Source organism: Rhipicephalus sanguineus, chromosome 7 (genome assembly GCF_013339695.2).
Source record: "Rhipicephalus sanguineus isolate Rsan-2018 chromosome 7, BIME_Rsan_1.4, whole genome shotgun sequence".
Taxonomy (NCBI): Eukaryota; Metazoa; Arthropoda; class Arachnida; order Ixodida; family Ixodidae; genus Rhipicephalus; species Rhipicephalus sanguineus.
Window position 1 is genome coordinate 134270162 of NC_051182.1, and position 18659 is coordinate 134288820.

Below are 18659 nucleotides of genomic sequence, written 5' to 3' on the forward strand. Positions count from 1 at the left end.
TGATAGTTTTAGCGATTCGACGAATTCCCACTTTGCTGCCAGTTGTTGATGCTGGCTTTCTCCGGAAACCGTTCGACAATGTCATAAACTTGAACCTGCTGCAATTTGGGTATCTTTGCGATCACTGGAATTGTCGTACCCTGCTTGTCGTGGGCAATGCTTATGTGGCGCAATTTTTCAGAGATAATGTTTTGTTAAAAATTATTATGTAGTTGCGTTGAGTGAAAGCACGAAGGACTAACGACAAAAAGAACTAGAGATCAAGAAGAGTAAAAATGCCAATCCTATATTAAAAAAGATGGCTGATCCCTCCGTCATAGGAATCGGTATAACATGAAAGTGAAACGTGTTGTCACAGAAGTGCTAGTTGATTGTTTATAGTGCATTGGTATATGAGAGCTGATGTTGACGCCTAGTGGCACATCTCCGTACCGACGATTAATGCCCATGATCATGATTTAACCATTGCGGTAGCTGCAGTTGTCAAGATATATACCTGGACATCGCATATGGTGAATTCTGTGCAAAGATGGCATCAACAAGCACATAGTAAGCACTGATACTCGATATGCACTCCTTCAAAGCGTCGTGAAACGTGAAGAGAAACGCGACGAGCGTCATGTCTTCCCTCTAGCCTGGCCGTTAATTCTCACAGAGCGAGCAGGCAACGTGGTGCAACACACAGGCGAGCGTCAGAGGGCTATTTTTCGGATGGATAGATGGATGGATCCATCCATCCATCCATCCATCCATCCATGCATCCATCCATCCATCCATCCATCCATTCAAGAGCACTGTGAAAGGAAAGTGTGAAAGATAAAAGGCACGTTCATGTAGCCTCCGTCATGTGTTTGGTGGTAGCTCAGTGGGCTAAACGTCCGCCAGCCATCGGCGCGGTCCGAGAAGTCATGGGTTCGACTCCTGTCAACGGAACTTTTTCTTATAGTTTTTTTCCTTTGCCGTCTGATGGCGTTCATTTTGCTGACGTACTTCCGTGACTGAAATTTGTCGTGAAAGTCTTGGTGGACCCTGGCATAAAACACTTTCATTTTAAAAGAATGGTGAACACAATTTGAATACTAGTGCGTTTGCTAAAAGATGCGAACAATATACTAAAATAAAATAAAATTCAAAGTGTGTAACAGTATTTGTCAGTCACTCTGTAGGCAAGCTGTAATGTTGGCATTTGATTGACGCGGGACCATTTGTTTGGTCTCCTTAACTGACCTCATTCGGTCTGTGTGGCCTCGATGCAATGACTACAATAAAAAGAACAAAGAAAATGTGGTCATTTCAAGGTGTCAAACTCTGGTAAAACTTGGTTCAAACTTAGGCCCTATTCCAAGTAAGTGCCCACCCTGGGTCCTGTGCCAACACTGCTGGAGCCACACAGAATACATTCAGCAGTACATTGAAAGAGTACCGGTGTTGTCATGCCTTCATGATGTCGACGTGCATGTGTAGGTTACATTGACAGCGTTGTTATGTCTCCAGAGACGCACGGCGCTTTTAGCAGTTGCCAATGCAACAGTGTAAACGGATGCCTGTCGCACTCTGCTGAACTGGCCATGACAGAAGTGGAACAGCGTATGCGTGCTATGAAACTGCTCTCACATAGATTATCCAATTGCTGTAGAGAGTTTCTGCTGAATCTTTGTTCTCTGTCAGTGTCAGAAATGCGTACTTACGCAAGATTTTTGCACAGACTCTTTGAAACATGCGCTATTTAATAAGTAGGCTCGTTATGTCATCCGAACTTTTTTGGAATTCAGCTTTTAAAGATTTTCGGGGGTTTCCCATTCTGAAACCCTGTGATGACCCGTAACATCGCAAACGTTTTTGATCCTTAGTGGAACAGAAAGATGTTCTAAGTCAGTACTCAAGAAATTACAGTTGGACCAAAATGAAAAATAAATTAGGATGAGAATTTCTTTCATCCCATCGAAGAAAACTACGTTGAAAAGTCTTCTATCAAATGTTCCTTGGCAAAACCAGCATTTGAAAGGAAATGTACCTACACAGTCCTTGTTATGCCTCTTCGCACAATGATCATTGTTTAAAGATTTTAGAATACTGTGCGAGATCTAATCTGTATGTAAATTTATTCTTTGTTCATTCCATCAGCGAATGGAATCGCTTATCAGGTCAGCAAGTGTGCCAATGAAGATGTGTTTTTTTTCGACATTGTAACCCCCCTGCTGCAGTGTCTTCAGGTTGAGTGTGGTAATCGTTGAATAAAGAATAAAGATTTTTTGTATTTCTGACTGTTCCTCGCTTCTCTGCACAGAGCCTGGCGTGTACTTTGGTGACATCCTGCTGCCAGCCATCGACTCCGACTCCAAGGTCGTCCTCTTCAATGCCAAGCTCTTGGAGTATCCTTCCTAGTTTAAGGCTTTTACATCATGTGCATGCTGAACACGAGCGTTGACGTTTGTTTTCGTGAGCAGTAGGTCCCGGAGAATTTGCTTGAACACATTTTCCGCAACGAATGCGTATTTTTGCTTCGTGGGCTTCTGATTAATCCAACCGCTCTGTAGGCTGCACAAATCACTATTGCTCTATAGGTTTGAACTTTTGATTTGAAACTTTGGGGCCAAGATTCATGGGAATTCGGGTTTCCCATAAAATTTCGTTTACCATGTTGTTTTTTTGACTGACTGTACTCCACTTACATTGAAGAAATCTAAACACCATATGATTAATGAATCAAGGGCCGTGTATTCAATGACTGTTCTGCACAGCACTGCCTAAATCAAGAAATCATTGCTATTTACCGAGATGACTTTCACTGCATTGCAAAGGAATAGAACGTCAGTGTCTTGCAAGTTGCTGTGCTCCGAGTAGGTCATGACCCACCAACGTTCTGTAACAACAGCAAACAAAATGTTCACTCTTTCAAAATTTAAAATCTTAAAATGGACTACAAAAGAGCCGAAAATAAGTCATTTCATTCAAGAGTAGATGACAAAGAATAACGGGTGAATGTTGAACATATTTCTACAATGAAGTCTAGGGAAACAACGATTGCTGTAGTAAAGACAACAAAGAGTATGGCGTCATTTAGTACATGAGCTGTCAACTATTTGGTTGGCAAGTCTGGAATTGTGGTATAAATACGTCCTGTGAAGACACCCTTTTACATTTTCTTTGAATAACATTTTTTCATGAGGCTTTCAAGTACAAGAGAAGAGTGGACTGTTGGGCGAGTTGGTAATTTGTTAGAAAATGGAGTTCTAAAAATGGTAAACAAGATAGATGAAGGTCACAACATGAATGCTTACTAACAAGTTACAACTGAAAGGGTATTGAAAAAAAAGAATGTGACAGAGTTTAACATAAAAAGACATCCGTTAGTGGCCATTCGTTGTGGGAATTTTGGAGTTTACAATGTGTGACAAACGGGCTGTGGGGTTTTCCTCTCACTACACTTACTAGTTAGACAAGCACAAAGTTTCACTTTTCTTAGCTACTTTGACTCAGATACGGGGACGAAGACGCTCAGCGGAAGATGTTGAGGAAGCCCCTCTCCATGGCGCTGACAGAGTTCCACACGCTGGTCTTGTTCAATGACAGGTGGGTGATGACACGACTGTCACAACTGGAGAGATGATGGACTTCCTTCAGTGTGTCATTTTACATACAAGAACTTAGTTAAAGGGTTCCTGAAAAACCCCTCATTCTTCGTGAAAAAACACAAGCAGCGGAAAGCAGACGCTGCTGTAAACAGCTCAGCCAAATCTTGCAGTCGTGCGCAACAAGCAGTGAAGTTGCCACTTTGTCAAGCGTCCGCTCTTCATACAGAGGCCCGTACCCACACACTTCGGAGAGCCATCATACAGCAGATTTTTGGTCGACGGGACCAAGGGGAAGTTCATCGCTTTCGGACTGAGGGGTGCTACAAGAATGACGAGAGATGGGTGTGACGTGACAACAGTGCTGCATGCAATGCGTGACGCTGCAGCAGTGCGTGTTTTTGCACTTGTAAGGACATGCAACTCTCTCACGTCTCTCAAATTCATCCTTCCCGCACGATTTGCTTCCTGAAAAATATTTGTAAATTCAGTAGCACCTTTATTTCTCAGCAAAATTCTGATTTAAAAAAAAAAAGTACTGCACGTAGAATACGTAGAACATGTAGAAGTACATACAAAAAAGTTCAAGTACGAAGAAGTACGTAGAAAAACGCTGCAAGTAGAAGTAAACTGAGGCTCTGGTTCTGCTTTGTGCTCGTTTTAAAGCTTTCAATACGTCGTCCACACTGACTCTGCAGCTATATTGTAGTTCTCAATGCATAAACACAAATTTGATTGGCTCTCACCGTGATCTGTTTTTAGGACGTAAGAATTAGTGTATCGAAACATTTTTTTCAGAGTCGTAACTAATTCAACTTTTGTGTCTTCACTTGCAGACTGAGAGCCTACTGTTTGCTGAATGAGGAACTGGTATTTGAAGACGTCTTTCCTGAGGTGGCGTGCGTCATCGTCTTCCTTCTTTGAATCAGTGGTTGTTGGTAACGAACATGTCGAAAAACTTGGGATGTGAAAATTCCAGGCCTAAAATGAGATGTGTTGTTGATCTGATTATGTACTATCTGCAAAATGAAAAGGCACTGCAGTTGACTTGCAAAACATGCACCTTACATGACTTCTAGAAAAGGCATGATTTTTAAGCGATGTGAATGAGTCTGTCTTAAAGGAGTACTGACACGATTTTGAAGTGCAGCAAAACGGACGTCTTTGGTTTCCTTGGCATGTAGTGTTAACGCTCTCCCCACACCGCATCCGGGAAACACGTATAAATATTTAAGTTTGATTTTAAAGTTTTCATCTCCCAGCATCTGCAAGGCAGCTTCACCGCATGGAGAGCCATATGACGTTTCAAGTCAGCTCACTTGGTTTGCTAAATCTCGGTTCTGCGTGCAGCCTAAATCACAGAAATTGCTGTCGGAGGCACTGGACGACAGTTCGCTCATCATGAACCACATTCGACTGACAGCAAAGGATAGCAGGTGCACATTTCGTGGGTTGCAGTCTGCCAGTGACGTCACGGGCAGACTTGACACGTCACTATGAAGCCGCCCTCTCGAAACCGAAACCGAAACTGCTGGTTGAAAGAAGCGGTATTAAAAATATATGCAATGCATCCCCAGGCACCACGACACTCTTTTTAGGGTTCTCGACACCCGTGCTTTCATTTAGAGCAACAACCCGAAAAAATTTAAAATTCATGTCAGTACTCCTTTAAAGATGTCTAGAAGATGTCTTCTGGATGCCTCATGATCGTCTTAAGATATGCAGTTCAGATGCTGCATCTGCAAACATTTGGAGTTAATTTTTTGGTGTAGGTAATCAGCGTTCTTGCATTCCGGCCTGAGCACGGATCAGGCTTTGGAATTGCATCCGTGGATTCTGTCAGCTTATAGGGGTTTGAATGTGACAAGCCTTTGATCACCGCGCATTTCACCTCGGAGCTTGAAGATGTCTAGAAGACGTCCGGAGTGAACCTTAAAAAAGGAAATTAAGTTTATGTTTGGTATATCTGTGTAGACCCAGAGATGGCCTTCTGACATGGTTAGTATTGTCCTTGCTTTCTGGGTCAGAAGAATTCACAATGCCCACGAACTATAGGTGGCGTGCCGTGTGATTCAAGATGGCGCTTGGAGGAGGGTCAACCCGTTTGTTAGCATATGAACAGATAGGACGTGCGGACGTATGGCCCGTGCCACTTTCACCGGATGAAGCCATGAGCTGCAATGAAATGGATATGAGACCAAAATACTTTCCCAAACCATGGAAAGTGCTAGGTGCTCGCTACCTAATTATCTGCTGCGGTGTGAAAGGTTACATTCCAGCTCCGTTACCGTGCATCAACGATGCTTTGCGAAATCCTGTGCGTGCTACAGAAAACTGCATGAACTAAAATTGACGTATGAACTGAACGGTACTCCGAGATGGTACGTACCGAGCCTGCCTGAACGGGCTTTCCGCAGTAGTAGGCCACTAGTGATAGCGCCATCACTGCTGCATGGGACCGCATGTTTAACGTGGTGATGGTTTGCGAACATATTACGCCGTAGTCATTACTTGCGCAGTTAGGAATGCGGAGTTACTTCTTCAACGGAACACAAGCATTCAACATCCCATTCAGTAGCGCTTTTGTCACAGCCATGTTCAGACTCTAGCCATGTGCAATTCACTTCACTGGGATGTTGCAGGTTGCATCAGCATGATTGAAACATGAATATCGAAAAGAATGCACACGTATGCTTTTCGCAACGTCGAAGAATTCAACGTTGCGAAATTCGTTGAACGACAATGCCGTTTAGAAGGTACCGGTGAAGTACAGGAGAAGTTGGCTGAGAGGCGTCGAGTGTAGCCGTGACTGCACGTTTCATCGCTCTAACCATTTCGCTTTGCTGGTTGAGGTCGCGCGTGTTGGCGGCATGCGGCGCTCCATAGTATCCACAATAATTGCGCTACATGCAATGCACAAAAAAACTGTGCTTTTATTTTGATCTCGCTCAAGCATATTATACATTAAGTACAATCAAAGTGACTTGGGAGCGTGAAAACACATTAACGCACGAGGTGACGTGAAGTGCAACTCGCTCCTCGTGACTTAGCAGCTGATCGTTCATCGTTGCTGTCACTCTCGGTGCTTTCACAGCCTTCTACATCCAGTGAAAAATCCTCTTCGTCAAGATGGTTTCTTTCAACATCACTGCTGAAAGTAATCTGAAGAAATTCCTCCGCTGAAGGACTTCGATCACTACGCGTCACCATGTTTACAATTAAATAGACGTCTGGGCACGGAGAACATTTTGCTCTCAAACCGGTCAACGAGCAAATCGCTTGCAGTGTGCTGCCACCTATCAACAAACGTACAAAAATAAGTGGCGCAGCGCTGGCTATGAAACCAACACACTGGTGAAGGACGGCGTTGAGAGCGTTCGTGGTCTCTAATGACTGAAACATCACTCGCACGATTCATAACAGCGCTTTCCTGGCAACGGATAAAGGCCTTATTTTAAGCATCACCAACTTCAGATCGTTCAGTTATAGAAGAGCACAACGCAAGCCCGTGTGACCTCCCGCGTACATTGTTATGGGATTCATGCACTACAAAAGCACTGACGAATGCTATATGCAAGTAAAACAGGGTGAGTTTCAATTGAAAATGTCAGACGATAACATTTAACTAAACTACGTGGCTACAGAAAATCTCGCGAAGCTGACGTGTACACTATTTGCTATCATTGAAGGCGCAAGTTGCCTCATATTTTCACGAAAACTTCGCGTCTCGCAAGAACGAACCAGATTTCTCGTGTCATGGAGGGCCCGGTTTGTTCACTGATGCAGGAAATGTGCAAAGTCGTTGTGTTCCTTTCTTGTCAACGCGTTAACACTAAGGCCAGCACAGCCTAACAAGGGAGCGACGGCGTAGTGCTGCCATTTTGTCGTCTACTAACCCTCCTCGAGAGGATGCTCCTGAATTCCGCTTGGCGGCGCAACAGTCTATGGGCATTGCGAATAGATTAGGCCTTGCAGGTCACGCGTTACTTCAGGTAATGTATGCTGTCTTGGTCTTCACAGATGTACGGCCGTGCGGTTGGCTTGGCCAGGGATCCAGTTCAAGGCAGGGTTTGGGCCTTCTCCGAACTGGCCGTTTATCGTTACACGATCACTAATGAAGACAGGTGAGTTGGCACAGAACGGTGCTGCGGAACGAGCAAAAATTTTTATTCGAAAATGGAATCGCAATGCAGTACGCTCTCAGTATACAGAAATCTCTGAAACGGAACTGCTGTTTAAAGGGACACTAAAGAGCAAAACGATTTTTTTCGTATTAGTAAACTACTCTTTCAAGATACCAAAAACACCACACTTGCTGCGAGAAGACGCTTAGTAAGCGAGAAAACACGCGGAAACAAAATGTGGGTGGCGACGCCACCTTGAAGTTTCCGCACCAATCACCGTGATGTCACATATTTTGACGGTGCTTATAGGGCCTACGTAGTTCCTAATCGGTAAAAATGAAGTACATTGTCCTCTGAGGGGGCCATAGACTTAACATATCAAGCTTGAGGAAATTTCATTGGGCCAATGGCGCCAAAATACGATAAGTACACTTTGAAATCCATAACATTACACGTGGAAGTCTTGGCGCAAAATTTAAAAATGATACTTTGAACTTCATTTTTTCCTATATTAATAAACATATAATGACTAGGCCAATGACATTAGAGTTCTCAGAGTACAATTTATCAGTCTAAACTGGTTCATTGTTTCTCTTTAGTGTCCCTTAAATGGATCAACTGCCTCCAATATGATTGGTTTCATACTTGAATTCCACACTCCTGTTCATGTCTCACTAAATATAACTCCTGTTAAACAGAACATATTTTCCTGGTCCCTTCAGGTTCTTAACAAGAGTCTGCTGTAATTGCCGTCAAGAAATTATTGAGGCAGAGCCTTTTGCAAGTGAAACTACATGATCATTGTAAGCAAAAAGAACTAGATCAGAAAAAGTCGTCATAGGATGCTTTTGGCATGGTCAGAAGAGGGTGAATTTGATTCTCAAACTTCTGAATGGGGCCTGCCTCTCAAACTTCTGCCTGCTGGCGTCCTGTAGCATGTGATGCCAGCAGGATGACTGCCACCATAGCTCAATTGGTAGAGCATCGGACGTGCTATCCGAAGGTTGCAGGTGCGGTCCCTGCCAGCACCAAGTTACCTTTTCGTTCATTTTAATTTCTTCTCATTTATATCACAATTACTACAAATAAAATCCCATTTACTTTCTTTGGCTTGAATGTCTGTTAGTTATCATTAATGTTGTGTCTAAAAAAAAGAAAAGCGAGCCCTTAAAATTTCCCTTGTTTCTTGAATGTATTTGTGTAATATGAGTGTGGTTTTCATTTTCATTTGATATAAGTAGTCACCACTCACCTTGGTGGCTCACAGGCTGTTTCGTTCTGCTGCATACGAGGTCACAGGTTCAGTTCCTGGCCGTTGTGGCTGCATTTTGGCAAAAGTGAGAGGAAAAACTGTTCATATTTTCAGACACAGATCAATCCAGGGCCCTTTATCAATCATGAGTGACTGCCTACAACTTGGCTACCTAATTACCTTGGTAAACGGTGTGAATGTGAACATAGGGGAACATTAGCCTTGCTGAACAATCTAAACATGAATCTTGGTGCCCAACTTTGAACGATGCAGAGATTAACCGTGGTAAATAGTGTGAGCCTTGGTGAATATCTACCTTGGTAACGATGCGAATGTAAACCTTGCTGAACATTGTGAACATAATCCTGGGCACTTTACCTGAAGGTGAACATTGCTGAATGCAAACCTTGGGGTACCATGTTACGAACCTTATGAAACATGACCATTAGTGGCCATTGTAGACATGAACCTTGGTGAACATTGCAAAGATCAACTGCAGTAAACAATGTGAACCTCATTTAACATCAGTCTTCGTAATGATGTGAATGTGAACCTTAGTGAACAGTGTGAACTTCCTCCAACCGAATGTACATGCAGGAATGTCTGGGAAGTGTACCTGAAGAATTGCCAGTACGACCTTGCCAAGAAACACTGCAAGGTATGTCAGTGTACGAATGAAATGACATTTGCGAAATTTTTCTTTCGAAACATTGTTTCCTCTCTTTTTCTCCCATTTCGTTCCAAAAGGGAGACCCCCAAAAGCTGGACCAGGTTCTCACGAAACACGCCGAAGATCTCTTCAAAAAGAAGGAGTGAGTATGAGCCGCTCGAGATCTGCTTTTGTATTAAATACACTCAAACCTCGATATAACAAACACTGATATAACGCATTATCGGTTATAATGAAGTAAATGAAGAATAGTCTTGTCATAGCTAGTGTGAAAAATGAACGTTTACAACGAATTTTCGCATATAACGAAGTTATTCACGTGGCAGATGTGATTTTGTTATAATGAGGTTTGAGTGTATTACGTACAACTAGCTGTCTACAATAGCTAATTCCTGCTGTATGGAGTCAAAGAGAAGGAACAGAACCAAGGGGCTTGATTTTCGACTAGTGACAATCATAATCAAGCCAACTGACAATGACAACCAAGTAAAGCGCAAGGGAAACAGCTTAATTTCACTTGAGTAAAATAAAGAGATGATGAGGAAAAAAAAACAGAAGTGCTCAACCGAACAACCAGCCCCAGGTAAGACGAGCCTACATCTTTGCATAGATTACCTTGTAAGGGCAGGCGTTCATCTGGGATTCAGGTTTTGGGGGTTTCGGACATTGCTGAATTGTTGTGTGTAGGGGGGGGGGGGGTGCAATGATATACAAACCTCATTATAACGAAGTTACGTCTTACACGAAAATAACCTTGTTATATCCGAAAATTCCTTATAAGAGTATATTCCTACCACTGTATGTATCGAAAGACTGTTTTTCATTTACTTCGTTATAACCGATATTTCCTTATATCCGTGTTCGTTATATCGAGGTTTCGATGTATGTTTATAGGGGCATCTCAGGAATCATTTGAGGGGTGCCAGGCTCTTTCTGTGGGGATGTTGAAGAAAGGTGGGGTGGTGTATAAACTAATGGTTGAGGGTCATGACTTTGGCAGATTTGGTGCCATCAAGTAGCAGACGAGGCTTTATTAGTTCGTCGCCTTCACCCACAAAATTTACTTTACATGCTACCCGTCATCCACCGCCATCCACTGACCCATTAACTAGCGCCAAAAGCGCTGAGAGTGTTGGTTGGTTCTCGTGCGTGTACAATATTTTCAGAGGTCACAGTGTCGAATGTTCATTTCTGTTAGAAAAATTCTTTAATCCAATTAGGGTATAAGTTCAGGGGAAAGTGGAAGCTAGAAGAGACGAAAAAAATGGAAGGTGTCGTTGTTGTTGTCGTCGTCTGCCCGCGTTTCACGTCCTGGTCACCACGTAAACAGTTCCTCAGTGGCAACGGAACGACGCTCTCTCCGCAGGTACGTGAAGAGCGCAGAGCTGTACGCGCAGACACGCGCCTCGTTCGAAGAGGTGTCGCTCAAGTTCCTGCAGTGCGCGGAGGAAGACAACGAGGACTCGCTGCGCCGCTTCCTGCTGCAGAAGCTCAAGGGGCTGCGGCCCTCCGACAAGACGCAGACGACGGTGATCACCTTCTGGCTCGTCGAGCTGTTCCTCAACCGGCTCGGCACACTGCGCACGGCAGGCCGGCAGAACGAGGGCACCTACCTCAACCTTGCCGCGGAGTTCCGCGGACTCCTGGAAGAACCCAAAGTGGCGGTAAGCGAGGAAATCTCAATTATGTGAAAAACTGCGCGAGAAATGTAGACAAAAAAAGAAACAGACAACACTAACTTATGCCCTGAGCAAGCGTTTCTTCCTTTGTCTACGTTTATCGCGCAGTTTTCCACATAATGCATTACCAACTCGCCCAACAGTCTGTCCTAAAAAAATCTCAATCTGGAGAAAATTTTACCCCTCCTCACTGAATCAATGATTTCAACATTTCAGTGGAAAGTGCCATGTATTTGCGAACTCCCCGGAATTCTTCCTGGAATTATCATAAGCAGTTGTTGTCAGGCACCTACACTACCAGATCGACTATGGGGCTTTGATGAGGAAGTTATGGAAGGTTTGAATAAATCATACAAAACTTTTCTCTATTAGCACAATATTTAGTTTGCCTAATTAGAACTGTAGTAAGTAGACTCTCATTAAATGGAACCTGAAGGGCTCTCGCAGTAATGTGTAAGCACAGTCCAGCGTCTTAGGGAGACGGCAGTCCGCGACGTACTAGCTGCAACTCCATCATCTGCTGTCAGTTGCACGCGGTTCACGTAAACAACGAACAATAAGTGAATTGTCATGCGGCGACTCCAACAGCAATTTCTATGGTTTATGCTGCCAGGGGGACGCAGAGTTCGCAAACCCAGCTAACTGTGTTGACTCGTCGTGATAATGTCCATTTCGGTGGCGCTGGCTTGCAGATGCTGGGTGACGAAAAGTTTAATATAAAATATTTTATACGTGTTCCCAGTGCCGGTATGTGGAGAGCATTAACACTCCATGCCAAGAAAATGAAAAATGTCTATTTTGCGATGCCTCAAAGTCATCTCAGTATGTACTTCTTTAAGGGAAGGCCCTGCTTTAGATACATATTTCTTCATTTTTTTAGCAGATTTTTATGAAACTTTGCAGCATATGTATTTTTATGTCCTGATTTCAAATATGCAATTATTCTTCTAGTACAGCATGCAGTTTTCAGAATATCAAACATTTCATACACCTTCTTAGGAGCTAGATATATTTTTAAACTGCTGATTTGCTTTATAACTCCCACAGTTTAGAAATGACTCTTGCTCCTAACAGCGCAAATACTATTTAACATTTTAAAAGCTACATATTGTATTAAAACAGTAGTTGTTTGTTTTAAATCAGCACCTAAACGTACATAAGCTGTGGAAGTTTCATAAAAATCTACTCAAAAACAAAAAACGCATTTCTGAAGCAGGGGCCTCTTCTTAAAGGGGCCCTTCAACATTTTTCCATGTAATCATCTAATGGCTTCATTAAAAGAGCTTATTGCCTCACGAATCGACTGCCGCAAAAATGTTTAGAATCCGTCAAGTACGAGCGGAGTTACAGGGGTTTGCCGCATGCTTTAAGTGCTTTCTCTCTCCTCTCGTACCAGCAAGCGCGCTGAAAGCTACGCAGGGAGGGGGGTGACAAGGGGGCAAGAAGATGTGTCCCTTCGTCAGCGGGCGTCACGACCCTGAGCACTTCCTTTTTCTTTTTCTTTGGACGCGCGGCTTACTTTCAGTGTGATCGCGAGCGAGAGCGCAGGCATGTGGCGGCATCCCGTGGCAGTCGTGGTAACTATACAGCTCACAATGCTCGAATCAGCCAACCGCCGTGGACTTTGGGTAGAGAGAGGAGTGAGTGATCCTAGCTGACTTTGAGAATTAATTGTAAATTCCAGGCCACGTGCCGCACTATAATGTTTGGCTGGTGTATTCTCAGGAGCCTAGACTACCGGTCAGCAGCGTTTTCTGACCATGCTGAAAAAGTGTTGCAGGGCCCCTTTAAGCTTGAGAAACTGTTGTATTCCTCATATGTTATCTCATTTCTTGGTTCGTTTAGGAATGCGTGAGCAACAATCGCAGTGCTGTCTACAAGCTCATTGCCAAGCACGGTGAAGAGAACATCCTCATCGACTTTGCCAACATCATGAAAGGTCTGTGAAAGCCCTTGCGTACTTAGTGAATTCACTATGCTTTTGCATTGATGTCTTTTTTTTTTACTGCACCTTTGGCGCTTCAGTTCGAAGCACATTTTAAGAATTTTGTTGCTCTTTCCCTACTGAATTGTTCTGTTAATTCCATATGTTTCCTTATGGAATCCATATATCTGTCGTATTCTTGCCAAATATTTCCATAAAAATCATACGGAAACATATGGAATTATTGGAATCGCATACGGAACATTTCCGTAGGGTTTTTTGACTCAAACCCCATTGGACATTCTGCTTGACCATCTTCAGTCACAAAGTTAATTCTGGCCACCGGCAGTCTATTAAAAGTACAATAAGTTCAGTTTTATGTACTCCATAGACCGGCAAAGCAGGATTCGATTTTTACGGCTATCTTCAAAGCCTATCTTGAAGCGAAAATTGAACTATCTTTAAAATGGTAGCTTGCAAGGGTTGTTGGCGTGAAGACATACTACTGTAAACAGTGTAAAAAAGGGCACATATATTGAGGGAACACGTGACACAGTGCCTGCGTGGGGTCTTCCCTTGCTCTTTCTCCTGTTTTCACGTTGTCTGATAGCAGCTTGTCTTAGTAATAGAGTCCTGCTCATAATTTCACAACGGTGACATTATCAGCAACAGTGAAATACATCTCCACAGGGTTTTCAAGGTGAAACCCTTATGCCCTTGCACGAGTAAGACAAGCCAGCATCGTTGTAAATGCAAACGGTGCCAAAAGTCACGTGATCAAGTGATCCAAAAAGAACGCCAGGAAGTGGAAGATGGAAGCTTGTGATGAAAAAATCCGTAAACAGGGAGTGGGTACTCGAGCCTCCACCCCGTGTTTGCGGATTTTTTCATCGTGATCAAGTGATAACATCTACAGATGCTATTGTCACCCGTTCAAAGGAGAGCTAATCCCGAGGGTTGGTTACCGGGTGACGTGCAGAAAGGCCTCAGAAGTAGGAGGTGGGTGGGGCAAGGGATGAACAACGCAATCAACTGGAAACGTCGAGGTATAATTTAATTAGTGTCTCGTTACAGCACACGCTTTCGCCTGCTCTCTCCTCAGCGTTAGCTAAAGGGACCGTAAATTTTTTTGTAATGACACTCCACACCGAAGGCTTTAATTTTTTGCAGCACAAATTTTACAGCGCAGGCTTTTTGTGTCACATTTTTATAGCACGATTATCTTGCTTAGTGCTAGTAGTTTTCAGCCTAGGTTCGCAAACTCACTCGTGAGTCGAGTCATTCAGACTCAGATAAAGCCGTGAGCCTGAGTGTGAGTGAGCCCGGGTGAGTAATATTTTGGTGAGCTTGAGTCCGAATGAATCTAGTTGAGGAAAATTTGGGTGAGTTTGAGTCTGAGTGAGCCCTAAACTTAAAATATTTTTCTTGAGTGAGTCCAAGAGGGTTCCACTTTTTTTTTTTTTGCGGACCTATTGTTTTCAGCGACAAGCAATTTAAGTGGGTGCACTTCCGGGCACGGGGCCCAAGTTCCTAAACATTTTGTTCTTAAACAGCATAGGAACTAAATCTTAACCTAATGTAAATAGTACTCACTTATGTACGTGTATGTTCGTGCCTGATGTAATCCTAGCTATACTGTTGCACCTTGTTCTGTAAGAAAAATCAGCATGACATGAATATGATTATTGGTTTAAGTGTACAGCCTTGCAGTTTTTTTAATAGTATCATGCCAGCTTTGACCCCTGGGCATGATAGCACCTAATATAGGCAAGAAGTACCAATAATTTCTACATGATACGCTAGCGCAGAGAGCACACTCGTGCACGAGCACAGTCTGCTACGCCGCTTGCTTAGAGATGTGTACACAATATCAGCCTTATCTGTGTGATCACATGTTAAAAAAGACAGTGTGACGTTGATTGTCGTATTGTCACGGGTATGCAAAGGTGACTCAGGCACGGGCGCTGAAATGACACCCAATGGAGGAAGACGACAACGTTGTTGTTGTGGGTTTGAGTCTGAGGCTGCCCTGTTGTCCTACGATCCTGTCCTCTCTGTGCAGCATTAACTCGATCAGTATTAACTGAATAAATCATCCCCGTAACATCCTTTTGGTGGAGGTGGCGGGTCTTCCAACAACCGGCTCTGGATCTCCGCAGCGGCCGCCACCTTAGCCCAGCCACGATGCCTGAAGACGGCGCGCAGTCCTCGCAGTCCGCGCCAGCTCCATCCCCTGTCATCCCTCCCCATCTTCTCGACCCTGGCACATTTTGCGGCACCGACAGCACTGACGTCGAAGAATGGCTCGTATTATACGAGCGCGTCAGCAAGCACTACAGGTGGGATCCGACGCTTATGCTGGCAAATATTATTTTCTACCTAAGGGGTACAGCACGTGCATGGTATGAGACGCATGAGGAAGACCTAACGAGCTGGGACGTGTGCAAGCAGAAGCTTCGCGACTTGTTCGGTCGGTCAGTTGCCCGTCAGATGGCTGCCAGGCATGAACTCGCGTCGCGAGTTCAATCGTCCACGGAGTCGTATGTCGCATATATCCAAGACGTGCTAGCCCTCTGCCGTAAGACTGACAAAGACATGACAGAGGCGGACAAGGTCAGCAATGTGCTGAAGGGCATCGCTGACGACGCCTTTAACATCCTAATGTGTAAGAACTGCACCACTGTCGACTCCATCATCTCTGAATGTCGGCGGTTCGAACAGGCTAAAAGCAGGCGGATTACCCACCGCTTCAACCGGCTTCCGAACACCGCTGCGACTTCCTCGTGCGAAGACCCTGCGACGCCACGTCCACTCGCGGCTTCTACCAACATCGCACGGATTGTTCGCCAGGAGCTGGAAGCCATGGCCCCCGCTACCTATCAGTCCCCTGCGCAAGAGAACTTGGCAACAATCTCGCTCATTCAAGCCGTCGTGCGCCAAGAGTTTGCCAACATGGGCGTCCAAACCAACAGCCACACGCCTCAGCCTATCTACACGCCCACCCATAACGCTGACCACCACGGCGCTCCACTTGTTGCTGCTGCTGTTACTTCCGGTCCTCGGTTCACCCCACGCTACCGCAATCCATCTGAGTGGCGCACACCAGACGATAGACCGATCTGCTTTTCTTGCTCTCGTGTTGGGCACATTTCCCGCCATTGCCGAAACAAATGGTATTCTCGACCCAGTTTTTCAAATGACCGCCGCCAGGATCGTAGACAGTATTCTCAGCCCACTTTTCCGGATGACCACCTTCAGGACCCCGCCGTTCGTCTCCACGTCCTGCACCATCCTACGCAGACGTCGTCGCCCACAGAAATTGGTCGAGCCGCTCGCCGTCGCCTCAGGATCGCCAGTCACGCTCCCCTCAGCGCCGTCGCTCTCCATCGCCGGCTTATTCTGGACACCCCCCGGGAAACTGACGAGTGCAGCTCCTGGAGGTGGCGCTGCATTGACGACTCGGACCGAAAACCCTCTACCGACCGCAAATTCAAGACGTAATTTACTTCGTGTGCTCATTGATGGCCTGACCGTTACTGCTCTAATCGACACTGGTGCCCACTTATCCTTTATGAGTTCTACGCTTCGCTCCCGACTAAAGAAAGTTCTTACAGCTGCTATGTTCCCTACAGTGCGAGTGGCCAACGGAAGCCGAACATCAGTTCTGGGAATGTGCACTGCCCGCGTTACTGTTGCCGGTCACCACACTTCAGTGCTCTTCGCAGTTCTCGACTCTTGCCCGCATGATGTCATTCTTGGCATTGATTTCCTGACCGCTCACTCTGCCCTCATCGATTGTTCTACCGGCATTTTACGGCTTGAGTTGCCCTTGTGCTCTGATGTCCCCTCTACAAGTCGCACTCGGCTACGGTCCGTGGAGTGTATACGGCTACCGCCCCAGGCTGCTATGTACGTCCCTATGTCGCCGTTACCGTCAGTTACTGATGGAGACTATCTGGTAGCTCCCCTCATTGATTTGACCCTTACCCACAGCATCGCAATTCCACATACGATAGTAGTTGTTGCCAACAACAGGACGCTTCTTCCTGTTCTCAACTTCTCCACGTCAACCCAGGTTCTTCCTCAGGGGATCACCTTATCCGACCTTTCAACTCTGGAGGAATGTACGATTTCATCTTTCACCCCTGACTCCAAGACCGTAGCCAAACCTGTCATAGCTCCGCAAAATAAGGCATTCCTGGACAAAATGATATCCGACGACCTGTTACCTTCCCAAGTTGAAGCACTCCGCGGCGTTCTGTTTTCTTACCTGGATATTTTTGACATCGACGACCGTCCCCTGGGGCGCACAAGCGTCGTAGCCCACCGTATCGACACCGGTGACGCCGGTCCACTTCACAAACGCCCTTACCGTGTGTCTCACGCTGAGCGCCAAGTTATACAGAAGGAGGTCGAGAAAATGCTCAGCAAAGACGTTATCGAGCCTTCCTCTAGTCCTTGGGCATCACCTGTTGTGTTAGTTAAAAAGAAGGACAACAGCTGGCGCTTTTGCGTCGACTATCGCCATCTCAATCGGATCACCAAGAAGGACGTCTATCCTCTACCTCGAATCGATGATGCGCTCGACTGCCTCCATGGTGCCAAGTATTTCTCATCGCTTGATCTTCGATCTGGATACTGGCAAATTTCAGTCGATGACCGCGACCGTGAGAAGACGGCATTCATCACACCCGACGGACTTTACCAATTTAAGGTCATGCCTTTTGGGTTGTGCAATGCTCCTGCCACTTTTGAACGCATGATGGACTCTCTCCTACGTGGTTTCAAATGGTCGACCTGCCTTTGTTATCTGGATGACGTCATCGTTTTCTCGCCCACCTTTGAAAGCCACCTTCCTCGCCTCTCGGCCATTCTTGACGTTTTTCGCTCTGCTGGCCTTCAGCTCAATTCGTCGAAGTGCACGTTTGGACGCCGGCAGATTAAACTACTTGGCCACCTTGTAGACGCTACTGGTGTCCAACCTGATCCTGACAAAGTCCGCGCTGTCCGCGAATTCCCGGTTCCGCGTTCCACGCAAGAAGTTCGCAGCTTTCTTGGGCTCTGCTCATACTTCCGCTGCTTTGTCATCAACTTCGCGGACATTGCTCGGCCCCTCACGGATCTCCTCAAAAAGAACGTGGCTTTTTCCTGGGGTGAGGACCAAGAACAGTCCTTTGCGTCGCTGATTACCGCCCTTACATCACCACCTGTGTTGGCTCATTTTGACCCAGCCGCTCGAACAGAGCTTCGCACTGATGCAAGTGGCCATGGCATTGGTGCTATACTCGCTCAGATACAAAATGGCACAAACCGTGTAATAGCCTACGCTAGCCGCCTTCTGTCGCAGTCGGAAAAAAATTATTCCATTACTGAGCGAGAATGTCTAGCTCTCGTCTGGGCGGTCGCGAAATTCCGTCCGTACTTATACGGACGCCCCT

The 18659-nt window shown here is 45.3% G+C and overlaps 2 protein-coding genes across 2 annotated transcripts in view; one reads left to right on the plus strand and one right to left on the minus strand.

Annotated features, from left to right (window-relative positions):
- LOC119399996 (SUMO-conjugating enzyme UBC9) overlaps nt 1-18659 on the minus strand; it is a 562334-nt gene that overhangs the window by 322008 nt on the left and 221667 nt on the right. The gene's annotated exons all lie outside the window — the stretch shown is intronic.
- Nucleotides 1-18659, plus strand: part of LOC119400006 (vacuolar protein sorting-associated protein 18 homolog) — a 65687-nt gene that overhangs the window by 20144 nt on the left and 26884 nt on the right. Inside the window, exons 10-17 of the mRNA XM_037666911.2 lie at nt 2288-2372; nt 3481-3573; nt 4409-4466; nt 7593-7696; nt 9546-9606; nt 9696-9760; nt 10985-11282; nt 13143-13236. Of these exons, the coding sequence (XP_037522839.1) occupies nt 2288-2372; nt 3481-3573; nt 4409-4466; nt 7593-7696; nt 9546-9606; nt 9696-9760; nt 10985-11282; nt 13143-13236 (858 nt within the window). The remainder of the gene's footprint in view (nt 1-2287; nt 2373-3480; nt 3574-4408; nt 4467-7592; nt 7697-9545; nt 9607-9695; nt 9761-10984; nt 11283-13142; nt 13237-18659) is intronic.